Source organism: Protopterus annectens, chromosome 11.part0, assembly GCF_019279795.1.
Source record: "Protopterus annectens isolate FY-2018-M chromosome 11.part0, PAN1.0, whole genome shotgun sequence".
In the NCBI taxonomy this organism is placed as follows: domain Eukaryota; kingdom Metazoa; phylum Chordata; order Ceratodontiformes; family Protopteridae; genus Protopterus; species Protopterus annectens.
The window spans coordinates 263,299,803-263,321,169 of NC_056745.1; the positions used below are offsets into that span (position 1 = coordinate 263,299,803).

A 21,367-nucleotide genomic window follows, 5' to 3' on the forward strand; every position below is an offset into this window, starting at 1 on the left:
GTGAGTAACATATAAGTGCACACACATCAATCGATCTCTAAAGGGTGAACCCAGGTTCAGAGCAATGACTATAACATACAATAAGGGAGGCATTAAAATAAATGTGCTTTACAGGGCTTTTGTACAAATTTACAGCAAGCAGCAGTGTGATCATAAAAGACAAATGAATCCCTCAGTTAATGACTGTGCTATTTGCTACAGCACTGTTATTTCCCAAAAGAAAAGAAAGAAAAACAGCTACTACATGCTCAAAACAATACACGCAAGACAGTTATGCAATGGTGAAGTTCTACACTTCAGTAAGAAGGTAAAACTCAGTATTTCACACCAACCAGTTTAGTAGCTGCACTGAAATGGACAGCAGTGTGGCTATCAAAACATCAGTAACTGCACCCACCGTATATGTGTATGTACATATAATGTTTTTCTGCCACTAGGTATCAAAAGTCGTTTTACACTTTTTTTTCACAACAACGTCCCCTTCAAACAGATAGCTACTTTAGAATTTCACCTAGTTCTAGCCATCTTTTTTTTCTCCCAAAATATTCAATAATGGTTACAAAATAATTTATGGTTCTTTCTTGATGCCATGCACAGAACAGCAGTAAGTACACTATGTAAACACACTGGAAAATTGAAAAAAAAATGCTCGCAGACATCTTAATTTTGCCCCTCTGACTTGTACCAGTGCACAAAGATAGAGGAGTAAGAGGGTTTGCATTATAAAATGACTTTGTTTAAAAATGGAAGGCTGTTCCTTTTTCTGGCATTGTCACTGTAATTTATATTTTTTCCCAAAGTGTGTGTGTGTGTGTGTGTGTGTGTGTGTGGGGGAGTCTAGTTCAGTCACTAGGAATGCACCCTTAGGATAAAGAGCCCCTCCTTGTATAAAATACAAATCACCTTTAAGAACAGATGAGAAGTGATACGCACTCCTCTCACAGAGTTACTAAAATACCTGGCTTCTCTTTCTTCATGCTGCAGAATCAAGTTGCTGTAAAATGTCTCAAGTGTAAGCTTGGCAACTGTCACTCTCTCACGTGTATGGTTACTCATTGGAAAGGCCGGTGCTGTCCCTTCAGTCACTGCCTCAGAATCCTGCTTTGGAAAACAAAATGCAAAGGGATTACTCTGCAAATAAACAGCTGTGCTTCCTTGTCAACAATATTAGTCTGTGAATGTGTGGTGTTTACACATTACATACAAGCCATTTTAAAAACAAGAGCATAACATATACACAATAAGACTAAGAAAAGTTGTCCTACAAGATATACAGTTTTAAAAATGTGTACATATGTAGGTAAATAAACAAAATTACTACAACCTTTATCCTAGTGTGATAACTTCTGTAAGTCTATCCAGTAAATATATTCACGTATGAGAAATATTACAAAGCCCTAAAACACACATTTCCAATTAAATTTATACAGGTGTCAGGGAATAAAGTAAACACAAATTAAAAAAAAAAACTCATTCTTGTAGTGTTCCATCATCATAGTTCTTCGAAGATGACTGCAGAATTACCATTTTTATTTTTCATTTCAACTATTACAATGTAGTTTAGGTACATGAAGTTGCAGTTATTTCAGTAAACAGAATAAGGGTGGATAGTGTGCGTTAAACTTGGCTCCAAGGCACAAAAGGATGGAACCCTTTCTGTGAGAGAAGGTCTGTCTGCAACCCTGATGAGCTACATTTGGGAATGAAACAAGGACTCAGAATGCCTGGCTAATGAGAAGGTGGAACACAAATCACTGGCTGACCCTCCATCTCTAAAATGGGGGAATCACTGTCTCATTGGCATTTCTATCTCTGTGCAGTGGCACAGCTCAACATAGGACAAACATATTACTTGGCCTGTAGTAATGGAAGAAATAAAAAAAATATATACAGTACACTTGATGTCATCCCATCCTTTCAAAGAAACTTAAAAAAAAATGAACAAGACTTCCTCTAGCTCAGCTGTGCTACTCCGCTATACCAGATTTTGATCCCCTAAACTCCTTAAATAAATGCAGGGTCATGTATAAACAGGATTAAAATACTTCTTTCACATTTTCAAATAATCCACTTTATGCTTTGTAAGATCCTGGGGAGACCACTGAAGACAGGCCACTGAAACCCATTCTGGACAGGCAATGGTCTCTTGCAAAACATGTGGCTCTCATTCATCATACACTAACTCTACATTGCCCATAGGTGTACATAATGCCAATTCACCTACTGCAGGCCTATGGGAGAAAATTAGAGTACTTGAGAAAAACCCACACTGACACAAGGAAACCATTAAAACTCCTTAAAGAAGGCATCTGAGCAGAGAAGTGAACCAGTGAGCCTTCTGTGAGGTGGCAACACTACTTTGTGCGGTACTGCACTACCACCTCATTCCTTATAAGGGGCTTTTCCTAAGTGGGAGGTAAACCAGTAGGATGGCAGGGGCTGTCAGGCCTGGGCAGTGGTCTTGGTAATGTACTATCAAGTAAAGGGTGCATGTATGAGTGGAAAGAGAACTGGGAAGGCACAGTCATACAAATCTAGCTGACCTGAAAGGTGTATTTTGAGGGAATAAAAATGATAATGCATGGTCACACATGTAACTGTCAAGTTACATGGTTCAGCAACTGAAGAGAAGTTGCAAATGCCTTTTGTATTTATATAGCTAATTAAAACAGATTAGTCATGCTTACGGCTACCTACTTGTCAAAGGCTGACGTAATGAACTGAAAACACAAGTGTTTAGCTTATTTAGAGAGAGGAGTAAAGTGGTGCGGCCTGCTCTTCCCTCCCAGGGGCTAGAATTGGGAGAGTAGCAGGCAATTGGGGAAGTGAAATTCTACTGTGCTGACTGAGGAAACCATTTCCATCTGGTGGACAGGAGGTGAAGCTGCTTGCTGTCAGTGTCGCCTTGTGAAGTGAGGGACAATCACCAGAACAACCCATTTCTTACTCCATTTAGCTTTGCAAGCCAGGAAGCCTAGGGCTAAGGAGAAAATCTTCAAACCACCTTTAATAGTTGTCGAAGTCATGACCCATCCCAGTCAACCCTCATCCTGGTGACAGGGAACAAATGGGCTGATTTTCAACAAGGAGCAAACTGTGAAAAAAGTATTTAGCTTCTTTGCAGGAGAGAACAACATTCTTCTTCAGTGGATACATGTAGCTATTTGATATAATTTAATTTTTGTTGGAAGAGAAAGACAGCACCATATATGGCATTTTACAGCATATTTTTACATATGGATACAGAATGAAGGGGAGAAGATCAGATGCAAATCAATACAGCTTCATTACAACAGGCAAGAAGTGATGACCAGAATCTCGGAGACAATGTAAATGTAGTGCTAAAGAGTTTCATCTAAGCATTAAAAGCAGACAATAAGTGCTTCCAAACAATGAAATGTCTGCCAAACGGTTAAACCTCAAGATAAAACCACAAAGGGTAGTACTGCTTCATTTTTCTTACTTCATCCCTGCCAGATTCTGCACAGGCTGAGTTTGTGTACATTGTTAGTGAATCAGATTCAGGTGAAAGTCAGAACGATAAGGGTCAGTTAGGAAGGTGAGAGTAACTCCTAACCATTCAAGGTGTTGCCCCCACATCTATATATGGATGCTTACTAGTTTCAATCTTTACTTGGTACTCTTGTCCCTAGTGTTAAAAGATCATTGCATTATCCATGCCAAATTCAGTAAACGTTCTTAGTCTTACACTTCAATGTCTTTTAAATCATAAAACACAGCAAAAAAGTACAACAAAAATAAAAAATGTTTTTACTCAGGGCTATCCTCCCACAGCACCCTGCACACCTCTACATTACCAACTCCACAGATGGACAGCAGTAGGGGAAATTGAAAACCAACTGCAGATTTTAGAGGCCTGCACATTAAAAGTCTACATGCTTCTCGTGAACTTAAAGAAATATGATGAAAATCCTCTTGATTCAAGTGCACTCATTCAGGTGTACGACAGAAAAAAGCATTGGGTTTTGTAACTAAAACGGGTTACAAATAAGCTATGTTTAATTTAAGACATGCCGTGACATATGTTCCAGTTGGGCAACTTAGACTTTTTAGCTAGACTGTGTTATAATGGTGTGTGTCACTCTGCATTTTTGAGCTAGTGAGTTAAAAATACTTTCATTTTCATCATTATTTTGCACATCTCCTATCCTCTACCCTTGGAGGAAAAACAATGTGGGCAGCCAGTTTTGTACATGGTTTTCCTTAAACAGAACACACTGCTACTCCCTCCAACAGAGTCAGGAGACAGCAGGCAGAAAAACGCTACACACAGACATCATCATGGAAGACGTTAAATGAGCTGACACACAACACTACATGCTAGAATGAAGGAAGATGGAAAAGATACAAGTTAGGAGATGAATTCTACAAGAGTCATTCCAGTAACCACCAGAAAACCCAAAACAGCTGGACATTTTTACACCAAACTGTGCAGGGGGATGATGGGAAGCACTGCAGAGTTTTATAACGGGTGCAACAGGAGGAACCACCCATGCAATGATGGATGCAAGGGGCAAACAGTGAGGAGATGGCCAATCCAACTCTTTGCAAAGCCTATGGGACCCACAAAAAGCTCCAGAGTTCAGAATAAATAAATAAAAGAAGCTGCAAAATAAGTAAGCATACTATTTTTTCATAGTAGGTGAAAGTTGAGAAGAGTAGCAAAGCTTCAAGCCATTATTCTTTAATGAATACTGAAAGATGGTAATACTTAACTGCATAACCAGTCTAGTTCCCAAAAATAAGAACAATTCCCATGTTTTGCATTCATCCAGTATAAGTAGCTCTCTGTGGGTGGTAGACAATCCTAGAGACTTTTTTTTTTTTTTTTTTAATAATTTGAATGGTGCATAGAATGCAGCATTCCTGACTAATTTAAGATGCTCATTTGTAGAAACCCAACATCATACTTTTAACAGGGAGAAAAAGAACAAAACCGCCAACATTATAATCAAACCAGATGTAATAGAATTTAATAATTACCTAAACATATAACCTGAAATCAGGAAGCCCAAGAAAAGAGCAGCAATTACCTTAAGTGAATACGAACAGAAATGTGGTGCTGGCCACCACTGTAGTCATACCAGTAACCAGAGTTCTGAAGTGGGTTCTGGTCATGGGTGGTAGCCAAAGAAGGACACAATTAAGCACCTACTGAAGACCCTCCTTCCTGATAGGGTGGGGGAGCTGTGACATTAAAGCAAAATCCTGACTGACATCAGTGTGGTTGTTACAGTCACTATTTCACAATATTATTTACCACTGTGGAATTCAGACATCACAGAGCATCTAACAACTGGTAAATGGGACACATTAATTAGTTTGTGTGATGACCTCTCTAGATACATACGCACATGCATAAATATTCAAATTCTCTGTAGACACCAACACCTCATTCATATCTACTACCAACTTCCATCCATTTGTGGGGTACGGCCACCAAGTTCCATCCATTTGTGGGGTATGGCTTGTGAAAGAAGGTGGGACACTACAAGACGTCCCATTCTATGGCTGTGCAGTGTGCAGTCCTAGTTTGCAAGAAAGGGGATAACACTGTATAGCTAACAATAAAGGAACACAGTAAATAATAACAGACTGCAGAAGCTTGCCTTTGCATTCTGTGTGTGTTTTCATTACTATGTAGTGTTATTCTATGTTTTAACATTTCACATTTACACAACACAACAGCACAAGTGATGGATCTGCATTTGAATCCAGCTTAGGAAATGGATAAAACTATGATGACCACAAATGAAATGAGAAAATAAAATGAAATGACAAAACATCTGTACCACCTCCAGCTTAATGACATTTGCCTAAATAAGAACATAACCCTACTTAAAGCATTCTAATTTGACTTCATAAGGAGTGGTTCTGGCCCAGAAACTGCAGTTATTGTCTATTTGGGCAGTTTTTCCATCTCTCTCAACTTTCTGATTTAAAAGCCCGCATTTGCACTTGTCCCCCCCCCTTTCCTGTAACTAGTCTAGCCCAGTCCAGATACAGATTTGCTGTATCCAGGAGTTTGTAAGCTCCTGAGGCCCCCAAGCCTTTCTGTGTTGGAGGGAAGCCTGCTAGCTTATCAGTAGGAGTGGTAAGCACTAGGTAACCTACCTACCACATAAGAAGTGGTTTCTGGCCCGGAAATTGTAGTTATTGGCCGTTTGGGCAATTTTTCCATCTCTCAACTTTGATTTAAAAGCCCACATTTGCACTTGTTTCTTTCCTGTAACTAGTCTAGTTCAGATTCAGATTCTTAGTTTTAGCACTTGAATTTGCATATTCATGCTCAGCACTTGTTCAGAACTTGTAAACACTAAATAAGCTACAAATTACTACAACACTCAACCTTCCTCATTACCTAGTGGAAAACAGTTTTTGTACTTACTTTCCTTACTTGCTTAGAGAAAAACAGCTCTTGTACTCACTTGTCTAGAGGAAAATATTTTTTATTCAGGCATGAGCAAGGGTCAGCTCCCAGTGTTCTCTCCTGTCTACCTGATGGATCTGAGCATCTTGGGACAATGTAGCAACTGACTCATGTACACAGACAACCCTTTCCTCCTACCACCCAACACTACAACCTGTGAGAGATGCACTTATCTAGCCAAACTGGAGGTAAAGCTCTCTCCAACCAAGACTGAACTTGACAGTCAAAAGGAGAAGGTAAACATTTGCACCACACCACACTCATCACATAGTCCCACTAAACCTACATCACCAGAATCCACACACAGAAACACAAAAACATTCACGGAGGCTCTCAATAATAATCTGCTCAAGCAACAGAGACTTCCAAAGCAGGAATGCAAGCAACCTCCACCCCCCAACACAACCCAAATGACACATAGCCCACAGACTCAATGTGCCACTCAACCACAGCCCATAAGGCAAAACAACGTACCCAACACACTAGTCATAGGTGACTCTATAGTCAGGCACAGTGATGTCCCACTCACCAGGCTAAACAATGAGAAGGTTACTGTCAGCTGCCTGTCGGGTTCTAGAAACCGCCACATAACCCACGCACTCAGGTCACTCCATAACAAGTACAAATATGACTCTGTCATTGTCAACTTTGGTGTGAATGACCTGAGATGTACCTCCCTGGACTACATGAAAAAAGTCATGGAAGAGCTCTCCGATCTTGTAGCCCAGGCAGGTATGACCCTAGCCCTGAGTAGCATCCTGCCATCACCCAGAATAATACCGTAGTCCAAGGACAAAATGATTGACTTCAACAATTGGCTAAGCTTCTGGTGTCATTTTAAGGGGATCCAGTATCTGTCTGCCTGGGACGACATGGTCGACAGACCACAATGCTTTGCCAGAGATGGCCTGCACCAGTCACCCCTGGGATTCCGGATACTGGCTAAGGCTCTTGCTACCCCTATAGTGCCTTTTTAGGCAGGGTTCAAATGACAAATTCACCACCATAACAGGGACAGGCAAGCAAAAATAGAGGGTAATGCTACTCAAAGCTAGAAGTCTAAATCTAAAAATGCACTCCCTCAAGGCACTCCTTAAAACTGAGAACATTGATATCTGTGCAGTAAGTGAGACCTGATTCAAGGCTCCAGACAGCACCCCTGCATTACCAGGCTACAACTCATACCACACTTTTCGGCCACCTAACCTGGACCTGAACACCAAAGGCAAAGGTGTGTCTATATTCATTAAGGATATCCACACCTCCAGGCTAGTTGCTCAGCATAATGCATCTGAGGTTATCTAAGTGCAACTAACTCTGGGCAAAACTGCAATCCAAACTGTAGCTTGCTATAGATCCCCCACCATGCCCCAGAAATCCTACTCCTCTTTTCTTGATATACTGGAAAATATTAGGATTCAACCAAACACCCTAATAATAGGCGATTTCAACTACCCCACCATTAACTGGAAAAACTACTCGTGTACAAACTCCTTCACTCAGCGATTTCTGGAATTCATAAATTCCAATGACCTGGATCAACTTATCCACACCCCCACCAGGTGCAACAATATCCTAGACCTAGTCATTACCAGCATGAGTGACTGGTGTTCCACACCTGAAGTCAACTCCTCGTTGGTCAGATCCGACCATAAGCTAATCACCCTAGATATCCACATTCCGCCCCCACCCCACCCCCATTAAGGAAACCACGGAAAAAATTTCTCCAAAGCCAACTTCATGCTTGTTAAGACAGAAGTGGCAAACTTCATGACTGTAGATGGACAATACAGTTACGACTGCTGAATCCTACACAGATGCACTCTATAAGCACTTACACGAGTGTATGGATCGTGCTATCCCAGACAGAACCAAGACACTATCCTCCAAAAAAAGGAAGCCAATCTGGTGGTCCCCTGCTATAAACAACCTCTACAACAGAAGGAAGAAACTGTTGCAAAAGAGAGTAAAATCCCATGAGTGGAGGAGTTCCCTGGTCAGCCTCAGTAAAAAGATGAGATCCCTTATAAGATCCTCCAAGGCTAGCTACGAAAACAAAATCGCCACTGATTCTAGGGACAACCACAAGACATTCTATAGCTATGTCAAGAATCTCAATGGCAATACCCAGATCTGCTCTGAGTTACAGCACACAGCACGAAAATTACAGAACCAACTGATATTGCCAACATCCTGGCAGATAGGTTCAGTGCTAACTTTACCCCCACTCTCACCCCCTAAAGGGCCCATATCTATACAGGAAGAATGCAGAGTCCCTGTAATCACAACTACACAGGTAAAAGCTGCACTCTCTAAAGCAAAAAACACAGCATCCATGGGACTGGACAACATCCCAGGCTGCGTTTTACATGAACTTCAGAACAAACTGGTTTCCCACCTAAGCACCATGTTCAATCATAGTCTCACATCAGGCTTTGTGCCCACTGAATGGCACACAGCAACAATTATCCCACTCCACAAAGGGGGAGCCACCACTGATCCCGGTAACTATCACCCTATTAGCCTGATGAGCCTGGTCTGTAAGGCCATGAAATGTATCATCATGAAACTCAAACAAAGACATTGGTAACCTCCAAACTCTGGACCCCACCCAGTTTGGGTTTGTGAAAGGCAGATCATGCCTCCTGAACCTGATCGACTTCGAGGCTGTCACCAAAGCAGTAGACGAGTGTAAGGTGGTTCACACAGCCTATCTTGACCTCACCAATGACCAACCCCCATTCTAGAATTATAGCTAAACTCACTAAACTAGTTATAAATCCCTACTTCACAAGATGGGTTCCCAACTAGCTCACTGACAGAACCCACACTGTAAAAGTTGCCGACTCCAAATCTGACTTCAAACCAGTGACAAATGGAGTACCACAGGGTTCAGTCTTGGGACCTCTCCTGTTTGGTATCTACTTCTCTGAAGTACAGGCTAACACAGAAGGCCTTTGGCTAACAAAGTTTGCAGAGGACTGCAAACTAGGAGCCATAGTTGAGTCCCCAAATGATGTGGGCATCCTACAGAAGGGCCTCACTGAGACAGATGCCTGGTGTCAGAGCCATGGCCTCAAGCTCAATGCCAAAAAGTGCATTGCCATCCCCTGTGGTAAAAACTCTGTACCCATGAACTACCACATAGACAGCAGTCTACTTAATGCCGAATGTGTGATAAGAGACCTTGGGACCCACATGGACAGTAGTCTCTCCTTTGATAATCACATCGCCACAGTAGTCAGGAAATCCTTCTACATGGCACACCTCATCACAAAAGGGTTCTCATCCAGGAAAAAAAAGAGGTCATTGTTCCCCTCTGTTTGACACTCATTAGACCCATTATAGAATACAACACCCCTTTTGGAATGTACCTCACAAGACATCTGCAGCAGCTGGAAAGGCCACAGAAGTACCTCACAAAGAGGATTACTGGCCTCAAACAGATGCCCTACACTGACTGTCTCAAAAAACTCCAGCTTTACTCCATAACATATCGCCTACTCCGAGGTGATCTCTGCCTAACATATAAAGCTATGTCAAACCCAGAGCTGTTGGACATGCTACACCTAAAGAAATCCCAATCCCTCAGAGCTACAGGCTCTAGGGACCTAAACCTTGTCACCACAATAAACAGGACATGCTGGAGGGATAGATTCCTGTCCCAGAGACTTCCAATACACTGGAATAAGCTACCCATCTATGTCAAGCAAAGTTCCTCATTAGCACTCTTCAAGAAAAGTCTTGATGAGTTGATGGGAAATGGGAAATACACCCTGGGAATCACTGCTGTGGCTCTGCTCGACAGGGGCACAAGAAAATAACTTTCTCGGGTGGCATAAGCCAGGAAACCTTGTTCGCTAGGCTTACTTAGGCCCTTGGGCCGATAGCCTAGTACCTACCTACGAACCTATGAAAAACTTAGCAGGTACTGTACTTCCTGACAGCAACTTATACTTGCGGTATATAATTTTTCAAACTGTCAGACTCATAATTCCTCCTAAACTGTATGTTTGCCTTTCCCACCACTGTATTGGCATAATTGGCATACCTAAAAATTATTTACCAGGGAGCAGGTAGGGATTAACAGCAATAAGTCAATGGAGATAGTTTTTATTAAATTAGTACAACCAGCACAAAAATCTTCACAAATTCAGAGGCACTGAATGTGCCACCAGAGTCCGTCAGTGGTACTTGATGTTCATTTATATACTTGTTGACTGGGGCACAGCACTGATCCTACTGAACTATTTTCAGGGTCGGCACAGGGTTTATAACCACCAGTGTACATAGGGTCAGCACAGGGTTTATAACCACCAGTGTACACAGGGCCAAGCACGGGGTTTATAACCAGCAGTGTACACAGGGCCAGCACAGGGTTTATAACCACCAGTGTACACAGGGCCAGTACAGGTACAGTTGTGTACACTTACCATAAATGTAAATGTTCGAGTGTATTTACTATTGCAGTCATTACATTTGGGTAATCTGCTGGCAGGTTGCCCTCAGTCGGCCTGATTAACAAAGTCTTGGGTCCTGCATCAGTTGCGGTCCCATCTTCCATGACGTCAAGTTGTCAGGGGTATAAAACATGCAGCCGATGCCATTACATCAGTTTTTCTTGCCGCAGATGTCAGGTGCCCCCCAAATGGGGAGAAAAAAAAAAAAAATATATATATATATATATATATATATATATATATAAAATATAAAACACAAAAAAAATATACCTCCAAACAAAAGCAAATACACCAAAAAGGCTTTTAAGCATAGTAAAAGAAAGGAGAGGTATAGTAAAAGAAAAACAGGGGGCTGGAGGGTGGGTAAAGTACAGTTTTGTACCTACCATAAATGTAGATGTTCGAGGATCCACATTGCTGCAGTCCTAACCATTGGGTAGTCCGCTGTCCCAGTCGGCCCGAATACCAAAGTATATGGCTGACGTCGGTCAAGGCGCATTAGTCTGACGTCAGGACGTCAGGGTACTAATGCGCATGACCGACGTCATATCCTCAGTCTTTTCTTGCCCCAGATGTCAGAAGACCCTAAAAGACAAGGCCAAAACCAAAAACACCAAACACTCCTGCACCAAAAATATGTACAATATATACAAAATTACAAGAGTATAACCTCACCCACACAACCACCCCTAAACACAGAGGGGAAGGAGGGAGGGTAAATTGGACTGCAGCAATGTGGATCCTCGAACATCTACATTTATGGTAGGTACAAAACTGTACTATGTTCTTCATTCCACATTGCTGCAGTCCTAACCATTGGGTAGAATCCCAAAGCAGAGGTAAGGGAGGCTGGCAAATCATAAGGAAGCAGGAGCTGTCAACATGCCTTGCAAAATAGCTGTGGCAAAACCAGCCCTAGATTTAGAGTAGAGAGGAAGGTGGTAATGCTTAGAGAAAGTATGCACTGAACTCCAAGTAGCTGCCTCCAAAATATCCTTAGTTGCCACCCCTTAGAAATGCTGTTGAAGTGGCAGTAGCCCTAGTGGAATGAGGCCTAATCCCAGCTGGAATCTCCTTGCCATGATGGGAATAACAAAATGCAATGCAAAACCCAATCCACTTAGAAATAGTTTGTTTTGACACAGGCTTGCCCTGAGAACTCAAAGCAAAAGAAACAAACAACTGCTGAGACTGCCTAAAATCCTTGGTCCTGCTTAAATAATAACGCAACTGCCTGTGTACATCTAAAGTGTGCAAAATCTTTTCCCCCTTATTTTGGGGATCTGCATAGAAAGTAGGCAAATGAATAGTTTGGTTTAAAGCCACACTAGAAACCACCTTAGGCATAAAAGAAGGATTAGTACGTAATGATACCCTATCCTTATGGAAAATCAAAAAAGGCTCTACCGCCATAAGGGCCTGCAATTCAGAAACCCTTCTTGCAGAAGTAATGGCCAACAAAAAGCAGTCTTCCATGACAAGTATTTCAATTCAACAGTAGCCGAGGCTCAAAAGGTTGTAGAGTAAGTTTCTCCAACACAAAATTGAGATCCCAAGCAGGAGTAGGAGCTCTACGGGGGTCTTATATTCTTTGCCCCTCTAAGAAATTGCTTGAACAAAGGATGCGAAAACAATGGTGGGTCACAATCATAGTGAGCTGAAATTGCTGCAGCATGAATCTTAATGGAAGAGAAAGACAAACCTTTGTCCAATAACTCAGTAAGATATTGAAGAGCCACACTCAAATTAGGCTCAGAAATCTCCAAATTCTTTGCTGCACTCCAAAATAAAAATCTCTTCCATTTTTCTGCGTACACTTTCCTTGTACTAGGTCTTCCAGCTTCCATAATCACATTTAAAACTTGTTGAGGAAGTTGAGACCTGCTGTGTTTCAAAACAGAATATGCCAGGCTGTTAGATGAAGAGAGTGAAGCTTGACATTGAGCAGGTGACCGTCCCTCTGAGACAACAGGTGTGGAATCAAAGGTAAAGGCCATGGAGGCTTCCTTACCAAACTCCTCAGTAATGGTTACCAGTGTTGCCGAGGCCAATCTGGAGCTATTAAAATCATCCTTGGCATGTCTTGTCTGACCTTTAGGAGCACCTTTGGGAGAAGAGGCAGAGGTGGAAAGGCATACACATGAAGATTTTTCCAACTGAAAGAAAGAGCATCCACTTTCCAAGCTGTGTGATGAAACCTCTTTGTGCAAAACTTTGGCAGCTGGTGGTTTAGTGGAGAAGCGAACAGATCTATGTCTGGAGTTTCCCATGACACTGTCAATTTCCGAAATACATGAAGATCCAGTTTCCACTCGTGGGGATCCATGATTTGTCTGCTTAACACATCTGCTAAGGAGTTCTGTGCTCCCGGCAGAAACCTTGCCTGAAGAGTTAGTTGCAAGCTGAGCGCAGTCTCCCATAAAATCATTGCTTGCCTGCACAACGGTAAGAATGTGTTCCCCCTTGTTTGTTGATGTACCACATGACAGTTGTGTTGTCTGTTAGAATCAACACCTGCCCTGGAAGAAGTAACTCCTTGAAAGCCATTAATGCAAACTGGACTGCTAACATCTCCTTCATGTTGATATGTAGATGCTGTAGTCTGGCAGGCCACTTGTCTTGTATCCACTTTCCATTTAGATGAGCTCCCCAAGCAATGTCTGAGGCATCTGTCGTTAGAATCTGACTCGCCTCTGGTCGGGTCACAGAGAGTCCCTTGTTTAGGTGACATTCCTGAGCCCACCACCAAAATTCCTGTTGAATGCAAGGTATTATTTGAATGACAGTGTCCAAATCCTGGCAGTGCTGTGTCCATACATTTTGAGATACCATTGCAGCTTCCTCATATGCAGTTTGGCATTGGGAAGCACCAGAATACAAGATGCCATGAACCCTAAGGCTTGAAGGACTGTCCTTGCAGTCAGCCCGGACTGAAGAGATAGTTGATGGAAGTAAATGGAAAGATTCTTTTGTTTGTCCGGGGTTAAAAAGGCCATCTGGGCTGCTGTATTCAGTCTCACACCCAGAAAGCACATGTCTTGAGAGGGTACTAGACTGGACTTTATTTCGTTCACAGAATACCCTAGGCATCTTAGCACTGCTATCACATATTCCAAATGCTGTAAAGGTCTTCCTTTTCTTGAGCCAGAATCAGGCAGTCGTCCAAGTAAGGATAGATTTGAATTCCTTTTAGCCTGAAGTAAGCTATCACTGGAGCCAGAACCTTTGTGAATACTCTGGGCGCAGTAGATAAGCCAAAGGGCAATGCAGAGAACTGATAATGGGAATTTCCAGCTCGAAAACGCAGATACTTCCTGCAACTTAGTCTGATAGGCACATGAAGGTAAGCCTCCTTGAGATCTAAAGTTACCATCCAGTGATCTTTGCCCAGCAGAGGTAAAAGCTGTTGTAACGTCAACATTTTGAACTTGGGAATGTCCAGATAAGTGTTGAGGATAGATAAATCCAAAATTGGTCTCCATGTGTTCCCCTTCTTTGGTACTAGGAACAGGCGAGAATAAAATCCTAGGCCCCTTTCTGGCACAGGAACTGGCTGAATGGCCCCTATTTGGAGTAACAGAGAAATTTGCTTGTGAGCCTCTTTTCTTTGTAGACGAGGAATGTCTGGCATGCCTTTGAAAGGAGGCAAGGTATGGAAATAAAACCTGTAACCGTGGTGAATGATATCCAAAACCCATCTGTCTTGGGTAATTAAATCCCAATTTTCTTTGAAAAGAGCCAACCTTCCTCCCAAAGGTGCTGCCAGACGAGAACGTACTGGCAGCTGAAAAGGCAGGTCATTGGGTCTGTTTACGAAAGGACTGACCCCTGCCCTCACCAGAAGTCTGAGCAGGTGAACTCCCTGTTCTAGGCCTAAAAGAACCTTGAGCTCTGCCCCTACCACGCCTAGACCTACCCCTAGACTGGGAATCATAAGCAGGATATGTCCATCCCTTAGTAGACCAATTTCTACTAAACTTGGAGGCTGCACCTGCAAAAATCTTTAACAGTTTGCATAGACTTAGCCTTGTCCTCCATTTTCTTTAAAACTGCTTCCACAGGCGAACCAAACAACACGTCAGACTGTAAAGGAGCATCCAAAATCCTTGTCTTAACATGCTCAGCTAAATTCTGATCCCTCAACCAGGCGTGCCTACGAAGAACAGAACCAGTGGCAGCCACCCTCGAGGAGGCCTGCACAGCATCAAAACCACATTGCAAGGAATGCTTACCCACCTGTTCAGACACATGAACTAAATCCTGCAACTCTTTACACTCAATACCTTCCGCCAGAGCATCCACCTTAGACTTCAATTGTGAAAGGAGATAATTTTGATATTTTAACATGTGAAACTGGCAATTCAACGCCCTCATGGCTAAAGTGGAAGAAGTATACACTTTCTTTCCCCATCTATCCAAAGCCCTTGCCTCTTTATCAGGAGGAACAGGATTTTTAACAACAGAAGCCTTAACACTTTTAGGCCCCTGAGAGACAGTTTCCGGGTCTGCCCTAGGACTCTTAAAAAGATACTTATGAGCTTCAGGCACCCTATAGTACCTATCCGGTTTAACTGGGGCAGGAGGCAAAGTATCAGGGTTCAGGGAAGCCTCTGCAAAAACATCTTCCACCACATTCAGAACAGGAGGTATAGCTAAAGGCCTATGCTGGGGTAAAAACAAGAATTCCCTAAGCCTCTTCCTGGAATCAGAGAAATCTTGACCTTCCCATTTAAAATGCTCCCTCATGGAATGCAGAGTCTCTGAAAATGAAAAATCCTCAGGAGGAGAAGCTGAAGGAGTAGAGTCATCCACATCAGAATCAGAATAAGGAGGATACTCCTGCAAGTCTTCAGCCAAAGACTCAGAAGCCTCCGAACACTGCTCAAAACTCTCAAACTCAGGTTCCACCCTAGGCCTCTAATCAGGAGGGGGAATAGAACCTCTAATCATAGTAATCAAATCCTCTGCCATTTTAAGCATATGTTTCTTAGGCAAAGATCCTGAAGAGCTAGGAGAAACCCCCACTGAAGTTAAACCTGGCCTGCCTCTCAAAGAAGCCTTGGAAACAGAAGGGGAGGCTCTAACCACCTTAGGAAGAGAGGGAAGAACAGCCACCTGAGAAGCCCCTTCAGCCTGGCCTACCTCCTGAGAGAACACATCCTGTAACAGTAAAGTCTCTCCCTGAGACTCCAAAGAAACTCCTGGCAGAACCTCCGGCTCCACTGAGCCTTCTAAAGAACCGACGTCCGGGACTGTCGGTTCTTCCACTCTAGGCTTTGCTGCTTTGTCCTTGCGCTTTTTGGATGAAGCGGGCGTCGGAGCATCCGACGGCATTTTATAATTACAACGCTTCCCAAAAACTAACCTGGCACAGTCTAACCTTCTCTTAATAGTGTGTTTGTTAAATCTAGCACAAGAGCGGCATCCAACAACGTCGTGCTCAGGCCCTAAACAAGGTATACACAAGGTATGGTAATCCCTATGAGGTATCTGTTTCCCACAAGAAATACAGTTATTCACTTTTTCTGACATCCGGTTAAATACTGAGGCAAGAAAAAACCAAAATATTCCCCAACGGGGTACTTAGCCAACTTTGATTCGGTCTGAAACTCTGACTTCAGAAAATTTCAGAACGCCAACCTGCACTCGCAAAACTGCTTCTGCATCGGACCATGCGGCAAAAAAGACTGAGGATATGACGTCGGTCATGCGCATTAGTACCCTGACGTCCTGACGTCAGACTAATGCGCCTTGACCGACGTCAGCCATATACTTTGGTATTCGGGCCGACTGGGACAGCGGACTACCCAATGGTTAGGACTGCAGCAATGTGGAATGAAGAACATCCAGGACTGCAACAGTGAATACACTCTAACATCTACATTTATGGTAAGTGTACACAACTGTACTATGTTCTTCATGTTTCACTGTTGCAGTCATTACATTTGGGTAGAATCCCAAAGCTTTGGTTGGGAGGATGGATTTATACAGCATTAGCAGCTATAAGATCCTGCAGGACAGCAGTGGCAAAGCCAGCTCTGGATTTGGAGAAGAGAGGTAAATGGTAATGTTTGGTGAACGTACGAACTGAGCTCCAGGTAGCAGCTTCTAGAATGTCTCTGGTAGGAACCCCTCTGAGAAAGGCTGCAGAAGTAGATGCAGCCCTGGTGGAATGAGATCTGATCCCCTTGGGGATAGGTTTACCATGGTGCATATAGCAGAAATGAATACAATAGCTTATCCATTTGGAAATGGTCTGCTTTGAAATAGCCTTTCCCTCTGCCCCTGCAGCAAATGCCACCAATAGTTGTTTAGATTTTCTTAGAGATTTTGTTCTGTTTAAGTAGAATCTAAGTTGTCTGTGTATATCCAATGAATGCAAAATCCGCTCACCCTTGTTCTGTGGATTGGGAAAGAAAGTTGGGAGATGAATGGTCTGATTACGAGCCACACCGGATACCACTTTAGGCATGAAAGATGGATTGGTCCTGAGAGCCACCCTATCCGGATAAAAACTGAAACCCTTCTAGCTGAAGTGACTGCTAAGAGGAAATCTGTTTTCCAGGAGAGAAATTTTAGGCCCACAGTCGCAGCTGGCTCAAAAGGAGGGAGAGTGAGTTTTTTCCAAAACAAAAGGTCCTATGCAGAAGTTGGCGCTCTCCTGGGAGGTCTTACATTTTTGGCCCCTCTTAGGTACTGCTTTAGCAGAGGATGAGAGAAGACGGGAGGTTCTGTGTTGTAATGAGCTGAAATGGCAGAGGCATGGATTTTTATGGAAGAAAAAGATAGGCCCTTGTGAAGCATCTCAGTTAAACATTGCAGAATCTGAGGGATATTGAGCATTGCTGTGCTTATTCCCTGTGATTGATTCCAGGAACAGAATCTTTTCCATTTGTCAGCATAAGATTTCCTAGTACTAGGCCTTCTAGCCTCCAAAACTACATCCATCACAGGTTTGCTGAGGGATGACAAGGGTGAAATTAGTTAATTAGCCTCACTGCAAGATTCAAAGTTTGGAGCTGAGAGTGCAGAATTTGGTAGTTCTGCTGAGAGAGTAGGTAAGGTGTCTGGGGCAGGTGCCACGAAGGAAGGTGTGACACATTGCGCAGGAGTGGGTACCATTGTTGGCGAGGCCAGTCTGGAGCAATCAGAATAATTTTTGGTTTGTCCTGTCTGACTTTTAGTACAACTTTGGGGAGCAGAGGCAGAGGAGGAAAGGCATAGACCGATAGGTTTTTCCAGCTGAATGACAGAGCATCCACTTTCCAAGCTTTTTTGTGATGAATTCTTGTGCAGAATTTGTCCAACTGATAGTTCTGCAGTGAGGCAAAAAGATCTATGTCTGGACTCCCCCATTTGCGTGTCAACATACTGAAAACTTGTGGTTCCAGTTTCCATTCGTGTGGGTCCATAAGATTTTTGCTTAGTTCGTCTACCAGACTATTTAGCTTTCCTGGCAGGAATTGAGCTTGTAGTTGTATTTGGTAGGTCAAGGCCATGTTCCACAATTCCATGGCTAGTCTGCAAAAGGGGTAAGAATGTGCACTCCCCCTGCTTGTTTATGTACCACATAACTGTGGTGTTGTCTGTCTTTATCATTAGTTGTCCTGGATGAAGGTAGTCCTTAAAGGCTGTCAGTGCATTCTGTACAGCTAGCATCTCTTTCTGATTGATATGTAGATGCACTTGAATTGGGCTCCATTTGCCCTGAATGCACTTTCCTGCCAGATGAGCCCCCAAGCATAGTCTGATGCATCTGTAGTTAGGGTCTGGGTGGCAGGGGGTGCAGTGAATGGCAGCCCCTTGTTTTGGTGGAAGGCCTCTGCCCACCATATTAACTCTAGTTGCAGGCAAGGTATGATAGGAATCATTGTTTTCAGGCTGTGACAATGCTGACTCAATAAACTTTTTAAGTACCACTGAAGTTTCCTCATATGCAGTCTTGCATATGGAATTAGAAGAATGCAGGAGGCCATGAACCCCAAGGCTTGCAGAATTTGTCTTGCGGATAGCAGGGTTTTTGTGGCCACCTGTTTGAAGTAAGTCACCAACTGAATTTGCTTTTCTGGCGTAAGGTAAGTCATCTGGGCAGTTGTATTCAAGCTTGCACCCAGGAATGTAATTTTTTGAGAGGGCACCAGTTGTGATTTCTTTTCGTTTATGGTGTACCCTAGACAAGTTAGAACCCTTTTTACAAACACCAGATGCTTTAGAAGAATGTCCTTGTTTTCTGCCTGAATTAGACAATCGTCCAGGTATGGATATAGTTGAATATTTCTTTGCCTGCAGGGTCTATAACCACCAGTGTACACAGGGTCAGCACAGGGTTATAACCACCAGTGTACAATGTACATACAGATATACACAGTCTGCACAAGTTACCAATTATAAACAAAAGCATTTGACAGGAGGCTGCACATGTTGCATACAATAAAAAAAAATCTTTGACAGTGAAACAATGTAAGATTATAGTCATGATCAAAGACATGTATGAGCCTGTAATGGCATAACTAGTAAATTTGCAACGCTGTTTAAGAATATTAAAGATCCCTACAGATGACGGACTGAGCATATCCCAATTTACTCACCAGTTCATTGTACTTGCAAGGGGGTGATATAAAAAGTAATGGACATAGAAGGGACTGTTAATGTGAGATACAATCCGATTAAATATAAAATTGCTGCATTAAAATTCCCAGTTAGAAAAGAATACTCACTCCAACATTAATAAAAGGCATGTAAAATAACACTTGACGTCAGCTTTTCTTCTTGGCTAAGAATCTTACACAGCCACTAAATCAAAATAATCAGCTCTCCATCACTGTATTTAAAAGGAGCTACTCCTTCAAAAGCAGCTAAAACACAAACTAAAAAAAAACAGCTTGCAAATGAACACGCAAAAGTGCAGCAAAATGGTAGCAATAAATTAAAACAATGGAGCTCCTAGAAGTCTTGCAAGACTGTTTTTGGATGGGAGTGCATTAGAAGGGCCAATGTGGAATATTAAAATGGTTAATTCAGCCAATGAGCCAAATTATGAGCCATTTATGCAGATTCTACATAGACAAACATTACATACCTCCCACACCAACTGATCTGGATGGCTGAGATTCATTGTGTTTTGGTATGAGGGGTTCATTGGCTAGACTACAAATGGTGTAATGGATTAATAGCCTAGTATGAAGCAATAGGACCAAAATTCCAACTTTCAGCCTACTCAGCTCTAATAAAACTTTACATGGCTTTAGCTTCTCCCTTCACCTATAAGGTACTATACGTTACTACTTTTATCCAAATCAAGAATAAGACACTTAAAAAGCAGAGCACAATATAAAAAACTCTCCCAATAAAACAAAAAAAATGCATTACCAAAGAGGAATAGCCTCTGCCAGATCAGGGAATGGTTGGTAAGGATCTTGAAGAGGAAGAACCACTACCATTCAACGGTTATGGTAATTGTGATGTCCCTCTTCTGCGTCAGTAAGCAAGGAGCCTCAATCTCCACCACTGACACCAGTGAGGGACATTCACTTTGAACAAAGATAGATACACACAGGACATCTAGATGCAGCTCTCTGCACTATGCACAATTTCCCTTAAGAGCACACAGAGGACACACTCAGTCCTGGGGCTAGATTTTCATCTCACTCTCTCTCCAGGCTCCAAACAAGACTCCCCACTGACACAGTTGTAAAGTGAGTCCTCAGCAGAGTCTTCCAAGCCAAGTCCTCAACCACCCTCTCTGCGAAACCAGTGCTCTGTGCCCCTGCTCCAAGCAGCTGACACACACACACACACACACACACACACACACACACACACACACACACACACACACACACACACACACACACACACACCTGGGAAACACTGGCACATATTTACCAGCTGTGCCTCCTCTGTTCAGACTATAAGGTAGATACTATCAACAGAACACTCCAAAGCCAGCTACTCTAAGGCTCGTACCAGAGTACCTAATTATGCAGAGTAAAATTAAAACTAATACAAATGGTAGCATTTGGTCAATGCAGCAAGGCTTTCAAGAGCAGCCACAGTGTCACCAAATAAATACAAGTAATCTGAAAGCTTAAAATATTCTGTAACAGACCAGCCACAATGAAAAGTTTCAATATATTTAATAATAAATAATAAAAGAAAATGAAAATACTACATATATATTTACAATAAACAGCGTAGTTTCAATCAAAGGAAATATTAAAAATAACACAGATGGACAGATTCATAAAGATACAGAAAAACAATACTTAACTAATTTCACTATATTTTCCTGCCTGATCTAAAGAATGTTTGTCCCCTAGTTCACTTACTAGAGCAAGGCAAGATGACGTAGGTGAGTGGACCTTCTTTGTCAGATTTCATAAACAGACTGCTCTGAAACTTCTGTTTCATCTAGTATTAAAACATCATTTCAACTTTAGATTAAATAATGACATTA

The 21,367-nt window shown here is 42.4% G+C and overlaps 1 protein-coding gene across 3 annotated transcripts in view; it reads right to left on the reverse strand.

The window, feature by feature from the left end:
- STK38L (serine/threonine kinase 38 like) overlaps window positions 1–21,367 on the reverse strand; it is a 721,763-nt gene that overhangs the window by 265,191 nt on the left and 435,205 nt on the right. For all 3 annotated transcript variants that reach the window (XM_044087725.1, XM_044087724.1, XM_044087726.1), the window contains one exon: window positions 959–1,098. In XM_044087725.1, the coding sequence (XP_043943660.1) occupies window positions 959–1,098 (140 nt within the window). The remainder of the gene's footprint in view (window positions 1–958; window positions 1,099–21,367) is intronic.